The sequence below is a fragment of the Eriocheir sinensis genome, unplaced genomic scaffold (genome assembly GCF_024679095.1).
Source record: "Eriocheir sinensis breed Jianghai 21 unplaced genomic scaffold, ASM2467909v1 Scaffold113, whole genome shotgun sequence".
NCBI lineage: Eukaryota > Metazoa > Arthropoda > Malacostraca > Decapoda > Varunidae > Eriocheir > Eriocheir sinensis.
Window position 1 is genome coordinate 643,827 of NW_026110441.1, and position 15,118 is coordinate 658,944.

Below are 15,118 nucleotides of genomic sequence, written 5' to 3' on the forward strand. Positions count from 1 at the left end.
GGTTTCCTTCAGCAATGTGTGCAAGGCTGTGTCTAGTGGACCTGTTCTGTCTCAAGTCTTCCTGCACTCAACCTTTCCCTTTCCTTTATGGCTGGAGGTGCCAGCAGCAAGGTGGTGGTGGTGGTGAGGTGGCTTTCCTGATCACCCCTGATCCTCACACCACAGACAGTCTGCTCCTGCTGGTTCCGGCCACTCAGGCTGCTGCCCTGCCTTGCAGCCTCCACTGCAACAGAGATCAGTGGCAGCGAGGATGCAGGGAGTGCTGAGCACAGCACCGCCTCAGACCCTCACTTCTGCACAGCACTGGCAGCACCGGCAAGGCTGTTGGGACAAAGATCACATCCTCATAGAAACATGATTAAAAATATAAGAGCAACTGCAAATTCCTAAAATATAACAAAGCATATCAGTTACTAGTTGTCAACCACAATACTGTGAAAACTACACCAAATAAACTGAGGCAAAATAAACCCAGAGTAATGAATCAACTGCCCTCAACATTTTGGAGGCAATCATGCAGCAGGCAGCTGAAAAGCGTCTTGTAAAGACCTTCAGAAAAAGGGAAACGGAAACCCAAGAAGGGGCAGAAGCACACCAGAGAACAGACACCATAAAAAGGACATCAGGGAGAGAATACAATTAAAAAGTGTACAGAGCAGTGCTCTTCAAACTGGGCGTGCCGGCCACCCTCAGGTGGGCGAAATTAACCAAGGGATGGACGGCTGTCTTGGCGGGACAAGTGAGTGGACGAGACCATGCCAGCGTGTTGGGATACAGGTAACTCGATTTACGCGAGTATTGTGTCCTTGAAGAGGTTGTGTAAATCAAAAACAATAGAAATTAAACAAGAGGTAGGTTTCTATCGAAATATAGATATTCACTTCATTCAGTGGAGAGAGAGAGAGAGAGAGAGAGAGAGAGAGAGAGAGAGAGAGAGAGAGAGAGAGAGAGTATCCATATTGCCGAGATATCGACTCAGGCACTCAGTCTCGTCCTCACTCGTGTGAGGAAGAAATGAGGGACACCATGAGTGACTGGCTAGTACTGGTACCGGTACCGTGCCGTATAGCTGGTATCGTTAGTACCGGTACTGGTACTGGTACCAGCCCACCCCTATTGTTGAGTAGCGTGGCAGTGTAGGTAATGCATTGTTGTTCAAGTGGCGCACGGGAAGAACTGAGCTCAGCTGTTTGGCCGCGGCGCTGTGTGAGTCCAGTTGCGTGAGACATCTGGTGGCCAATCCATAAAATATCACGTATAAGTGAAAAAACGATAAATCTTAAGAATCACCACTCCACCACCCCAGCCCCCCCAATCCCCCAAGACAAGCCTGGGGAACTGTGGGGAACCAGGGTATTGGGGGGGGGGGAGCCCATATCACTGAAAAATGGCCTTCCAAAATTTCCCTAGAAAAATCCCTAAATCAGGAAAAATTCCCTAGTCTCGAAAGTAGGGAAAATCCCTACCGTATACTCACATGCGTGGGCTAATCGCTAACCAAGCATACCATCACTAACCACCCCAAAACAGCCCTGAACCATGACTCAAGGTCATCCGGGACCCGGGCTGAACAGGCCTGGGCTATACCCGGCCCTCAGCACGGCAGCCGTTGGGCTGCGTGTTCTAAAAAAAATAAATAACCACGCGTGGTGGACCTAGTCTCACATGCGTGGGCTAGTTGCTAACCAAGCATACCATCGCTAGCCAAGCGTACCATCGCTAACCAAGCGTACCATCGCTAACCAAGCACACCATCGCTAATCAAGCGTACCATCGCTAACCAAGCGTACCATCGCTAACCAAGCATACCAACGCTAACCAAGCGTACCGTTGCTAACCAAGCGTACCGTCGCTAACCAAACGTTTGTAGAAAAAAAATATATGAAGACCTAGTGATGCTTCATACGGTAGGTAATGAATGCGAGCTATTTTGCGGCGGTGGCGTTAGCTCAATTAATCCCTTTAGGGAGCTGTGGTTTTGGTGGTCGTTAGCTCGATTAATCCCTGTGGGGAACAGTGGTTTCGGTGGTGGACGGCCAAATCACTGAAAAATGGGCTTTCAAAATGTCCCTACAAAAATCCCCAAAATCGGGAAAAATCCCTAGTCTCTAAAGAAAGGAAATTCCCTAACGTATACTCTTGTAATCTATTCCTATAAAACGTAGTAGCCGCTGCAGCGGGTCTGTTGACGAGTGTAGGGCGTGTAATTGGATGGTCAGCGTAGTTGAACCCCCACCCCACCACCCCAATCGTAGTCGAGCAACTCTTGGGAAATGTCATGTTTCATAATTACATATGGTACAATACTGACGGTTAACCCTTCCACTTCTTGTAAGTTGATGCTAGATCATTTTTACCGAGTAGTTTAAGGTACAAAATAAAACAGATTTGTGACAGCTGTCATCCAGATCGAACTGACGCTCCTGCTGTTAACTGACGCGGGAGTGACCTACCGACTGCTACGTATGACCCTGGCCTCCATTTTACTCAAATTCCACTATAAGTATCGCGCATCGAACAAAATCCGTTTGTTTTCTGACACGTGCTTGTCACACCATATGTGACACTTGACACGCCCGTGTCTTTGTTGGACCCGGTACTGGGATAGTAATCGGTCCTTTTGTCAACCTACATGCACACCAATAAAGAGGTTAAATACTCAGTTAACACTTACTGAAAGGTAAAGTAGACGGATATTTTGAGTGAGTGAGTGTCGGGCCTTCCATCCATTATGGCGGCTTGAAAACAACTGACTTCAGGAACCCGCCGTTAGGTGCCGCCACTGAAACACCCTCGCATAGTAACATTTTACGAATGTATTAGAAAATACAAATAGCTGCAGCATTAGCTGCTTTAATATAGAGAAAAAAATAACAAAACTCTTAAAAGACCGTTTTTTTGTCCGAAATCGTTATAATCCATGCGCATTTTGGATATTACTGACTTAGGAACTAGTTTGTAGGGTGCACTGCAAGGCAGGTATGAGGCTCAGTCTGTGTATAGAGGCGCTTGTGAAACAATAACAATGGACTTAGAAAATCCAAGCCACCTAACTCTATAATTAAAGAGGCTTGCCCCCCTGGCCCCTCCCCAAGGTAAAACGTATACGAAAATGCTTTATAATACTAATTCTTTCACGTGCTAAATTAGGTAAATTTGTAGCACTTCACCAGTCTCGCATTTCCGAACGAAACTAGTTTTTTTCGGTAGTTTTCGGCCTGTTTTGAATGAATATGCGTGTCATTTCTATCGCCCATCACGTGTTTTTTTACCCCCTTCCAACCAAGAGACTAATGATTTGCGATAAAAAATTTAGAGCACATTCATTCAAAACAGACCGAAATCTACCAGAAAAAACTAGTTTCGTCCACACAGGTGCATTTAAACTAAACATAACCCTAACATAACCTAAAACTAACCTAACCTAACACTAACCTAACCTAACACTAACCTAACCTAACCTAAAACTAACCTAACCTAACCTAACCTAAAACTAACCTAACCTAACACTAACCTAACCTAAAACTAACCTAACCTAACCTAACCTAACGGCCTCCCTCCCTCCGTTATAAATGATTTCCGAGGGGTGTTTATGGGGATGAATTTACTCAGAATGCGGAGCTCTTTCTAATGGTCAGGGTAAGAAAAGCCATCTCTAGACTGGTGTACTCCTACAATAATACCCTAAATTACTACAAATATTGGTTTGGAGTGGTTATTCTTAAGTTTTGCCGAAAAAACTTGTAAATTAGACATTTCTTTGGATTTTGGACCCCGCGTTATTTCAAAAAATGCATAAACCAAACTCGTGTAAATCGAGTTACCTGTACCGTTAGTACCGGTACTGGTAGTTGAGGGCGACCACGTGTAGGCGAGATGTGAAAAAGTTTACCTTCCCAAACAGAAGCATTGAGCTGTGGAGTGGACTGGGGGAGGAGGTGGTTTGTGCAAGAAACATTCATGATTTTAAGGAAGAGTTGGACGAGAGAGAATTATGGAGACGGGACAGCGCGAGCGTAGGTCTTTTCCCGTATGTTGTTGTTGTTGTTTTAGGGCAGCGGCGATTTTCCCTGTATTTACCTAGTTTTCCCGTCACAAGGTAAATACAACTAGGTAAATACACACACCCCATGGTCCTCACCTCGCCCCGGGCACGGAGTCTTGGGGTCATCACTGGACGGAGGCTGCTGTGTGGAGTGCTGACTGACGGCGGCACCACCAACAGCACCAGCAGGGATCAGCACCAGCAGCAAGAGTCAGCACCAGCACCACCAGCAGGAGTCAGCAGGAGCGGCAGCAGGACTCAACAACAGCGTGATTACCTGCTCTTGCTCTTGCTGTACATGTGAGTTGATCCGTTGGAGAGTCAGGCAGGCGGCCAGATTGTCGTACTCAGGGTTATATTTGCCGACTTCCCACCGAAAAACTGTCTCCACCACTCTAATAATTGACTTTATATATAGTTATCATTAAAAACGTTGATTACTGGTGTTTCTCGGTAATAGTTATGGATCAGAAATCGGTAAATTCGGTGAACTGAGTACGATAATCTATGTTAATTCCTATGTTCTTATGTTCTGGCAACGATGGTCGGCCTTCTTATCGGCACAACCAAATTAGAAACAAAACAAGTAGTCTATATTCATTAAAATCGTCCTATTCACTATTTCTTGCATACCACATCTTTCACAGAAAACTCTTCATGGCTTCTATAATTTCTCATACACACTTCACAAGTAATTAATTAAACATTCCGTGCCAGTCTTCCGTCATCCATTCATTCCAGTCTAATTTAATTGTATCTAAGGGGAGCCTTCCTAAATCTTTCCTTAATCTTTTCCTCCTTCTTTTTCTTCATAAAGGCCAAAAGAAGAATTAAAGGAGGGAGTAAAATGAGAATGTAAGAGTGGAAAAAACAAACAATGACATAATTAAAAGGGAAATACTGAGGAAAAAGACCAAAGGAAGCTGAAGTGAAGAACAGCAGATCTATTGGAAGCCGTACTTTATATACCCCAAAAGCGAGGAAGAGAGGTTGAGGAGGAGGAAGAAGAAGAAGAGAGGCTTGGGACCACCATTGCCAGATTATCGTACTCAGATCATCGAATTTACCGGTTTCTGACCCATAACTATTGCCAGGAAACATCAGTAATCAACCATTTTAATGATAACTATATATAAAGTCAATTATTAGGGTGGAGGAGACAGTTTTTGGTGGGAAGTCGGCAAATATAACCCTGAGTACGACAATCTGGCAACGTTGCTCGGGACTCGGGAGGAAGAGGATGGTAGGCTCTATGGTGCCATGGCCTGACCATCCCCTTGAACGCTGAGGAGGAAGACTGCCAGGCTGCGAGGCGATACAGGACAAGAGTGTCTGCCGCGGCTTATTGGGGGTAAAGTACTGTGTGTGTGTGTGTGTGTGTGTGTGTTCCAAGGTGTGTGTCAGTGCCCGCCCACCCGTGCACACGAGAGGCTTTGTGTGTGTTTGTGGGTCCCACAAGGTTCGGTATTAGGTCCACTTTTGTTTATCATTTTTATCAATGACTTAGACACAGGAATTAGTAGTGATGTTAGTAAATTTGCAGATGATACCAAGATCGGTAGAGTAATTGAGTCGGATCAGGACGCTAGTATTCTCCAAGGTGAACTCAACAGATTATATGACTGGGCGGATAAATGGCAGATGGAGTTCAATGTAGGGAAGTGCAGTATTCTGAGTGTAGGTAGGAACAACCCCTCACATAACTATTGCTTAATGACACTCTCATAAGTAGGTCTGGGTGCGAGAGGGATTTAGGGGTCTTAGTGAGCTCTGATCTCCGTCCAAGGGCACAATGCATTCAAGCTAGAAATCGAGCTAATAGGGTACTGGGATTTATTTCAAGGAGCGTAAGCAACAGAAGCCCCGAAGTCTTCCTCAAACTATATTTAGCATTAGTTAGACCTCATCTTGACTATGCGGTTCAGTTCTGGTCACCCTACTATAGAATGGATATCAAAATGTTAGAATCGGTGCAGAGGAGGATGACTAAGATGATTCAGGGGTTGAGAAACTTGCCATACGAGGAAAGACTCAAACAGTGAAACTTGCATTCTCTAGAAAGGCGAAGGGTGCGTGGAGACATGATCGAGGTTTATAAATGGATGAAGGGCTTTAATAAGGTAGACATTCATAAGGTTTTGTTGGTAAGAGAACCGGGTAGGACACGAAGTAACGGGTTTAAACTGGATAAATTCAGATTCAACAGGGACATAGGCAAAAATTGGTTTACTAACAGGGTGGTGGATGAGTGGAATAGGCTTAGCAGTCATGTGGTGAGTGCCAATACAATTGTCACATTCAAAAATAGACTAGATAAACTCATGGACAGCGATATTAGGTGGGGTTAGATACACGGGAGCTTAGGGTCAAAGGAGCTGCCTCGTACAGGCCTGCCGGCCTCTTGCAGACTCCTGCGTTCTTATGTTCTTATGTTCTTATGTTCTTATGTTCTTATGTGTGTGTGTTCCAAGGTGTGTGTCAGTGCCCGCCCACCCGTGCACACGAGAGGCTTTGTGTGTGTGTGTGTGTGTGTGTGTTCCAAGGTGTGTGGCAGTGCCCGCCCACCTGTGCACACGAGAGGCTTTGTGTGTGTGTGTGTGTGTGTGTGTGTGTGTGTGTTCCAAGGTGTGTGTCAGTGCCCGCCCACCCATGCACACGAGAGGCTTTGTATGTGTGTGGGGGGCAGTGCCCGCCTATCTCAGGGGGGACAGTCTCCGCTCCTCCGTGGAAACATTACTGCCTGAGCGGGGCATGAACCTCCGCCTGTCACCTGGTCGGGGCAGCCGCGGGGTAATATTGACGAAAGCGTAGCCACCTCTGGCAAACTTAATACTTAGAACACGTATTTCTTTTATGTCCCTGAATGCAGTGCAGTTACAAGTGACTTCTAGAAAAGAGAAAGAAAATTGATTGTAAAAATGAACTGGAGTCACAGGCGTAAGTCTCTTCCAGAACTTCATCTGTATCTGTGAGTAAAGCACAACTTAGCACCCATATACGGTGGCGGTCCAGCCAGTGTTGTGAGAAAAACTTCCTCGCATGAATAAATCGCATATGTCGGGAGGGGTTAAGGGGGGCAAAGCTCCCCATTAGAGGTTAGGTTATGTGAAGTTTGGTTGGATTAGTTTAAATATGCTCCCCCACCCAACCCCCCTGATTTCCGATTGGTCTCCCAAATTGAACCTCGGCAAGCTATTTTGTGGCAGCAGTGGTGGGTGCATAAAAGGCATTGGAAAGTCAATTATTTAGTGATTTCCGCAGAAAAATACTTCCTCCATGATAAACAGCATCATATTTTGTCCACAAATAAGCAGTCAGCATCTCAAAATTAGTAGGCTACACTTTCGTCAATATTCCCCGGCAGCCGCAGTGCAGAGCTTTAGCCAACTGAGCTACGGAGCAGAGCACTGTATATGGTTTATGTCCTGGCAGACGAGCGCATCACTGAGGATCAAGCCCTGGAGGCAGCGTGGTAGTTGTCACCAAGAGGGGAAGTGTTCCTGACTTAGAGGGCAGCGGGACACACACACCATTACTGGATGATATTCACGACAGGGTGTACAGCCTTGTATGGTGAGGTTAATAGCTACAACATGGATTCTTTTTTAGTCCCTGAATGCATTGCAGTAACAAGTGACCTCCGGAAAATAGAAGGGGGTCGATGGGGCCAAAGCCTCATATATGAAGTATACTTTGTGTCGATACAACACACTGCTGTATTGCTTTTCCGTGGCAAATGGAATTGAGGGATCGAGGTGGGTGAAGCCCGCCTGTTGGGTAGGTTACGTAAAGTTAGGTTTGGTTAGTTGAAATTTATTCGGCGTGCAGTGCGGTGCGGCGGAAAAATATGCAGCGCAGGACGGGACATGGCGGCGGCGGTTCAGTTGTTGTTGTGAAAAATACCTCCTCTCAGAATTAAATGTCTGCTGTCCACCATGCATGCACACTGGGGGAATTCACAGCAGGAAGAACATTGATTTGCCTGCATTTGTTTAAGTTTGTCCACTTGTGATCTTTGTGAGCAGTGAGTGAAAAAGAGAACAGGTAGCTAGTTGAACCTCCCAATGAGATATTTTGTGGCTGCGGCGGCGGGTGCAAATCAGGTATTGAAAAATCAGGTATTGAAAAGTCAATCATATAGTGATTTCTAGAGAAAAGTACTATCCATCATAAACAGCATCATATTGTGTCCAGAAATATTTACATCAGATTTTAGACTGCGGTACAATAGACTCATTCAGAAAACAAATACACTCACTTGTCACCACAACACACCAACACTAACAATTACTCTTGATTCACCTCCCTCTCCTGCACACTCGGCTCCCTCGTCCCCACAACAGCCAACACAAATATGCGTGTTATGCACCTGATAGCTGCCCTGCACATTATCATCCAGCTCCAGAAGTAGTCAGCATCTTGAAATTAGTAGGCTGTCCTCTCAGGAATAATTCCCTTTTTGTTTTATTATTATTATTTTTTTTTAGTGTAACTGAATGTTTTGGGGTATCATTATTTGTGCAAATTTATGTTGATAATGATGACCACATGTCAGAATCTTGGCCCCATATGCATCAGCTCTACAGCCACCATGCCCTGCACAGGCTGTGTTAGGTTAGATGTACTTAGGTTGTGTCAGGTTAGCTTAGATTTAGTTTGGTTAGGTTAGTTAGGTTCAATGTGTGTGTGCTGACAGCCACCACTCTTGCAGGTGCTGAGGCCAAGGTCAGCAGCACTGCCGGTACACCTCACTGCTTCCCTCAGCACTGCAGCTCACCTTGCCTTGGGGGCTCCTACAGGAGTGGCCCATGCTGCCCCCCCTCCCCCTCCCACCTCCAGAGTTGTCTGCCAGGAGTGGTGCCACAATGGAGGGTGTGAGGCCAGGCAGCGACACAGACAGCCCGGGCCAGCGGCAGGCAGCCTCAGGTGAACGGAGCAGCCAGGCCAGACACACCCACTCCCAGGCAGGCGAGGAAAGGCTCGGGTGTGTGCAGGCTGTGTGCACCAGCCAGGCCAGACACACCCACTCCCAGGCAGGCGAGGAAAGGCTCGGGTGTGTGCAGGCTGTGTGCACCAGCCAGGCCAGACACACCCACTCCCAGGCAGGCGAGGAAAGGCTCAGGTGTGTGCAGGCTGGGCAGAGGCTCACTGCTGAGGGTGGCAGCACTGAACACCCCCCCACACACACTGCTGTTAGGAACTTTGAGTGTGAACTGTGTGGAAAGAGATTTACTTGTATGTCTCGCCTCAAAACACACATCCTTAGCCACACTGGCACTAAAAACTTTGAGTGTGAACTGTGTGGGAATAAGTTTATTGCTAAAAGTTCCCTCAAAATACACATGGTCATCCACACTGGTGTTAAAAACTTTGAGTGTGAACAGTGTGGGAAAAAGTTTATGTCTAAATATTACCTCAGTAAACACATACTCATCCACACTGGTGTTAAAAACTTTGAGTGTGAACACTGTGGGAAAAAGTTTATTACTAAAAGTAAACTCAAATCACACATCCTCACCCACACTGGTGTTAAAAACTTTGAATGTGAACTGTGTGGGAAAAAGTTTACTGCTAAAGATTCCATCAAAACACACATGGTCATCCACACTGGTGTTAAAAACTTTGAGTGTGAACAGTGTGGGAGAAAGTTTAATGATAGAAATTCCGTCAAAAGACACACGCTCACTCACACTGGTGTTAAAAACTTTGAGTGTGAACAGTGTGGGAAAAAGTTTGCTCTTAAAGCTGGCCTCAAGAAACACACGCTCATCCACGCTGCCATTAAAAATATTGAATGTGAAGAGTGCGGGGAAAAGTTTGTTCGTAAAGCTGGCCTCAAAAGACACATGCTCATCCACACTGCTGTTAGAAATGAGTGTGAACACTGTGGGGAAAAGTTTACTAGGATAAAGTCCTTCAAATCACATATGCTTACCCATGCTGTTTTTGAGTGTGAAGTGTGTGGGAAAAAGCTTGCTACTAAGGGTACCCTCAAACTACACATGCTCATCCATGCTGGTGTTAAGAACTTTGAGTGTGAATACTGTGGGAAAAAATTCATAACTAAAGGTAACCTCAAATCACACTTGTTCCTCCACACTGCTGTTAGTAACTTTGAGTGTGAACAGTGTGGGAAAAAGTTCATTACTAAAAGTAGCCTCAACAAACACATGGTGGTCCACAGTGCTGTTAGTAACTTTGAGTGTGAACAGTGTGGGAAAAAGTTCATTACTAAAAGTAGCCTCAACAAACACATGGTGGTCCACAGTGCTGTTAGTAACTTTGAGAGTGAACAGTGTGGGGAAAAGTTCATTACTAAAAGTAGCCTCAACAAACACATGGTTGTCCACAGTGCTGTTAGTAACTTTGAGAGTGAACAGTGTGGGGAAAAGTTCATTACTAAAAGTAGCCTCAACAAACACATGGTTGTCCACAGTGCTGTTAGTAACTTTGAGAGTGAACAGTGTGGGGAAAAGTTTACTGCTAAAAGTACACTCGAAACACACACGGCCGTGCACACCAGTGGTAGAAAGTTTGAGTGTGAACACTGTGGGAAAATATTTGAACATGAATGTCGCCTCAGAAGACATATGCTTACCCATACAGGCGCCAGAGCCTTTGAGTGTGAACAGTGTGGGAAAAAGTTTGCTCATAACTTTAGCCTCACAAAACACATGCTTACCCATACAAGCACTAAACCCCTTGAGAGTGAACAGTGTGGGGAAAAGGTTGCTCATAACTTTGACCTCACAAGACACATGCTTACTCATACAGGCACTAAACCCCTTGAGAGTGAACAGTGTGGGGAAAAGGTTGCTCATAACTTTGACCTCACAAGACACATGCTTACCCATACAGGCACTAAACCCCTTGAGAGTGAACAGTGTGGGGAAAAGGTTGCTCATAACTTTAGCCTCACAAAACACATGCTTACCCATACAGGCACTAAACCCCTTGAGAGTGAACAGTGTGGGGAAAAGGTTGCTCATAACTTTAGCCTCACAAAACACATGCTCACCCATACAGGCACTAAACCCCTTGAGAGTGAACAGTGTGGGGAAAAGGTTGCTCATAACTTTGACCTCACAAGACACATGCTTACCCATACAGGCACTAAACCCCTTGAGAGTGAACAGTGTGGGGAAAAGGTTGCTCATAACTTTAGCCTCACAAAACACATGCTCACCCATACAGGCACTAAACCCCTTGAGAGTGAACAGTGTGGGGAAAAGGTTGCTCATAACTTTGACCTCACAAGACACATGCTTACCCATACAGGCACTAAACCCCTTGAGAGTGAACAGTGTGGGGAGAAGGTTGCTCATAACTTTGACCTCACAAGACACATGCTTACCCATACAGGCACTAAAACCCTTGAGAGTGAACAGTGTGGGGAAAAGGTTGCTCATAACTTTGACCTCACAAGACACATGCTCACCCATACAGGCACTAAAACCCTTGAGAGTGAACAGTGTGGGGAGAAGGATGCTCATAACTTTGACCTCACAAGACACATGCTTACCCTTACAGGCAATAAAGCCCTTGAGAGTGAACAGTGTGGGGAAAAGGTTGCTCATAACTTTGACCTCACAAAACACATGCTCACCCATACAGGCACTAAACCCCTTGAGAGTGAACAGTATGGGGACAAGTTTACTACTAAAAGTACGCTTGAAACACACACAGCCATCTGCAGCAGTGTTAGAAACTTGGAGTGTGAACATTGTGGGAAAACGTTTGCTTATGAAAGTCGCCTCAAAAGACACATGCTTACCCATACAGGGACCAGAGCCTTCAAGTGTGAACAGTGTGGGAAAACGTTTGCTAAAAGATCTACCCTCAAATCACACATCCTTAACCACACTGGCATTAGAAGTTTTGAGTGTGAAAAGTGTGGGAAGGAGTTTCTTACTAAAAAAAGGTTCAATAAACACAGGTCCTCCCACACCACTGTCAAAGAGTTTGAGTGTGAACAGTGCGGGAAAAAGTTTAGATGGAAAGGTAATCTCAAAACACACATGGTCCTCCACACTGGCATCAGAAACTTTGAGTGTGAACTGTGTGGGAAGAAGTTCTTTACTGAAGGCAAGCTCAATAGACACATGTTCCTCCACACTGGTGTTAAAAACTTTGAGTGTGAACAGTGTAGGAAAAAGTTTATAGGTAAAGATAACCTTGTACAACACATGGTCCGCCACACTGGCATCAGAAACTTTGAGTGTGAACAGTGTGGGAAAAAGTTTTTTACAAAAAGTGAGCTCCGTAAACACATGCTCATCCACACTGGCACTAAAAACTTTGAGTGTGACTTTTGTTGGAAAAGATTCACCCAGCCAGGAAGTTTAAGAACACACATACTAAGCCACACTGCTCCAAATAAACTGAAGTGTGAACATTGTGGAAAACGGTTTACTGTAAAATCTGAACTCAAAAGACACATGAATACCCACACACCTTGAGCGTGAACAGTGTGGGAAACAGCTTGCTCGTAAAGGTGGCCTCAAAGCACACCTGGTCACCCACACTGGTACTAGGAACTTAGTGTGAACATTGTGGGAAAGGGTTTACTGTTAAATATTAACTCATAAAACACATGCATACCCAAACACCTTGAGCATGACCAGTGTGGGAAACAGCTTGCTCGTAAAGGTGGCCTCAAAGCACACCTGGTCAGCCACACTGGTACTTGGAACTGAGTGTGAACAGTGTGTGCTGCTGCCTATGGGGAGGGAGGTGTGTATCTGCAGGGGTTGTGTTGTGGATGGTTTGCAGTAAAGAGCCTATAGTGTTTGTGTGTGTCATTAACCTGTCTGATCATGTCTGGAGGTGTGCTGCTGCCTGTGGGGAGGGAGGTGTGTATCTGCAGGGGTTGTGTTGTGGATGGTTTGCAGTAAAGAGCCTCTAGTCTGTGTGTGTGTGCGTCATTAACCTGTCCGACCATGTGGTGGACTCGTGACTGCTGGCCAGTGCCCCCCCATGGAAAACCTTAGAGCTTCATGGTGACAGGTCCTGGGTACTGCAGGAACCCGACAGACCACATCCCCTCCCCCTGTTTTGCGCAGGTTCCGCGTCAAAATAGTGTATACCATGAGACCTTATAGCAGGGTTAAGTCTTGTGACATCCCAGTTAACGTGCAACGAAACTTTTCGTTAAGTACGCCAACTGACCCTTTACATTATGCTTTTAATAACTTTTTCATCTTTAAATCAATGATGGGTTGTATATGTTTTATGTGAGCGTTCAGGGAGAGTGACCCTTCCTGTCAGCAACAAAACTTTTCAGCTTCAATGAAAACAAAACATTATACTCAGCCCTGCAGGTGGCAGTTGAGAGTTTATGAAAAGCACCGCAGAGTGGGTGTGGGTGTGGGTGTACACACACACACACCCCTGGTTAAGAAAGCCTTCTCTAGATATTGTTAGGAATTAAGGGTTGTTTGGGAAGGAATGGTAATTCAGTAGCGAAATTGAGGATTCGAATCAACAGTTGGGTTTTGAATGTTCTACTGTAGAATTAGAAAGAGACGAGTTCACGTCTGGCCCGCCCCGCGAGTCTGTCAGCGTTAAGCCTTGGCGGCACACACGAGTCAGGCAGCAGTTATAGCGTCTTCCATTTAGCGTAACCCGTTTCTGGGTCGTGATCTGTAGAGTCCCTCATAGAGTCCCGACAACCTAAGATTTGGACGCCATTATTGGCCCTGTGTTTTCGCCGCGCTTTTCAAACACTAGCACTAGCGGCGAAAACAGGGCCAATAATGGCGTCCAAATCTTAGGCTGTCGGGACTCTATCTATCAAGGGACTCTACAGATCACGACCCAGAAACGGGTTACGCTGAATGGAAGAGGCTATTAGTCTTTGTGGCGGACACCCAGCAGTCAGCTGATGGATGCCGTGCAGTCTGCGGCAAGCTTTTCAGTGCCTACCGCTGCGTGTCACGAGGGGAGCGAGCCACTACATCTACCTCTTACAACAAGGCTGGTGCACTCCACTGACTATCTTCAGAACTGTTCAGAAAACCCCTACAACGAGAAGCTATAAGTGACCCACTAATTATCTTTTTTCCTCTGTGGCCATATTAGAGCTGGGAGAACAGCGAGCAATACCATTAGGTGAGTCGGTTGGGCCGGGTGTGTTTATGGCCCTTAAGCCTTTCCAGACGCCACTCCAGGAAATACATGACAGCTATACATTCAAGCACAGACGGTATTACTCTCGTACAACAGGGAATGAAGGCAGCGACGCAGGTAAAGAAACCCTGGGAATAAAAGCGATCCAAGAAAAGAACGATTTTTGGCGAGGAAATTATATAAGGCTTCCGGGCGTGATTCATTTTCTCTTGTTTACCAATAAATAACACCGAGAATGATTGGCTACATTTTTATTAGCGAGTGTGACTGTTGTAAGCCCCAGAGACACGCAGGTGGTTTACGAGAATCACCTTTTAAGTGCTATGGCCAGGCATGGATTGAACCCTGTACTGCGGGAGCCAGGGAGAAGTAAAGATAAAATTCACAAGTTAGCATCTCAGAAGTAGCGGTGTGATTTGGGACGGAGGGAGGAAGTAATTAATGATGGGGAGGAAAACGCAGGTGTGTTCTCATTGGGGGAGGATTAGCAGAGAGAATTATCTTCCTCTTTCTCTATTCCTTCCTCTCTTCCTGTCTTCCTCTCTTTCTTTATTTCTTCTTTCCTTTCTTACTTGATTTCTCTTTCTCCTTTCTTTCTCTTTCATTCTTGTCTTCCTTTCTTTTTTCTTTCTTTCCCTTTCTCCTTTTTCTCTTTCTTTCATTCTTCTTCTTTTATCTTTCAACCTTTTCTCTTTCATTTTTACTTTTTCTTCCTTTCTTTCTTTCCCTTTTTTCTTCTCTTTCTCCTTTATTTATTTATTTATTTCATTTTTCTTTCTTCATTTGTCTTTCTCTCTTTATTTTTCTTCTTCCCTCTCTCATTGTTTATTTATTTCTCTTCATTTCTTTATTTCATTCTTGATTTCTCTCACTTTTTTTCCTTCTTTCTTTCATTCTTCTTCACATACGCAGGATATTTTGAGGAGGGAGGGAGGAGAGGAGGAT

At 45.3% G+C, this 15,118-nt stretch overlaps 1 protein-coding gene across 1 annotated transcript; it reads left to right on the top strand.

Moving 5' to 3' along the window:
- The first annotated feature begins 5,103 nt into the window (after window positions 1–5,103).
- Window positions 5,104–11,849, top strand: LOC126989347 (zinc finger protein 729-like). Its single transcript, XM_050847971.1, has 3 exons — window positions 5,104–5,396; window positions 8,757–11,684; window positions 11,828–11,849. Exons 2-3 carry the CDS (start codon window positions 8,854–8,856, stop codon window positions 11,847–11,849), a joined length of 2,853 nt encoding a protein of 950 aa, XP_050703928.1. The 5' UTR covers window positions 5,104–5,396; window positions 8,757–8,853.
- Window positions 11,850–15,118: the final 3,269 nt, after the last annotated feature.

Bases quoted from the DNA above. Each gene is read 5' to 3' on its own strand.
- LOC126989347 (XM_050847971.1), top strand. From the start codon at position 8,854: ATGCTGCCCCCCCTCCCCCTCCCACCTCCAGAGTTGTCTGCCAGGAGT. The intron at 11,685-11,827 runs GTATGGGGACAA...TTACCCATACAG, and splicing joins AAACCCCTTGAGAGTGAACA to GGACCAGAGCCTTCAAGTGT.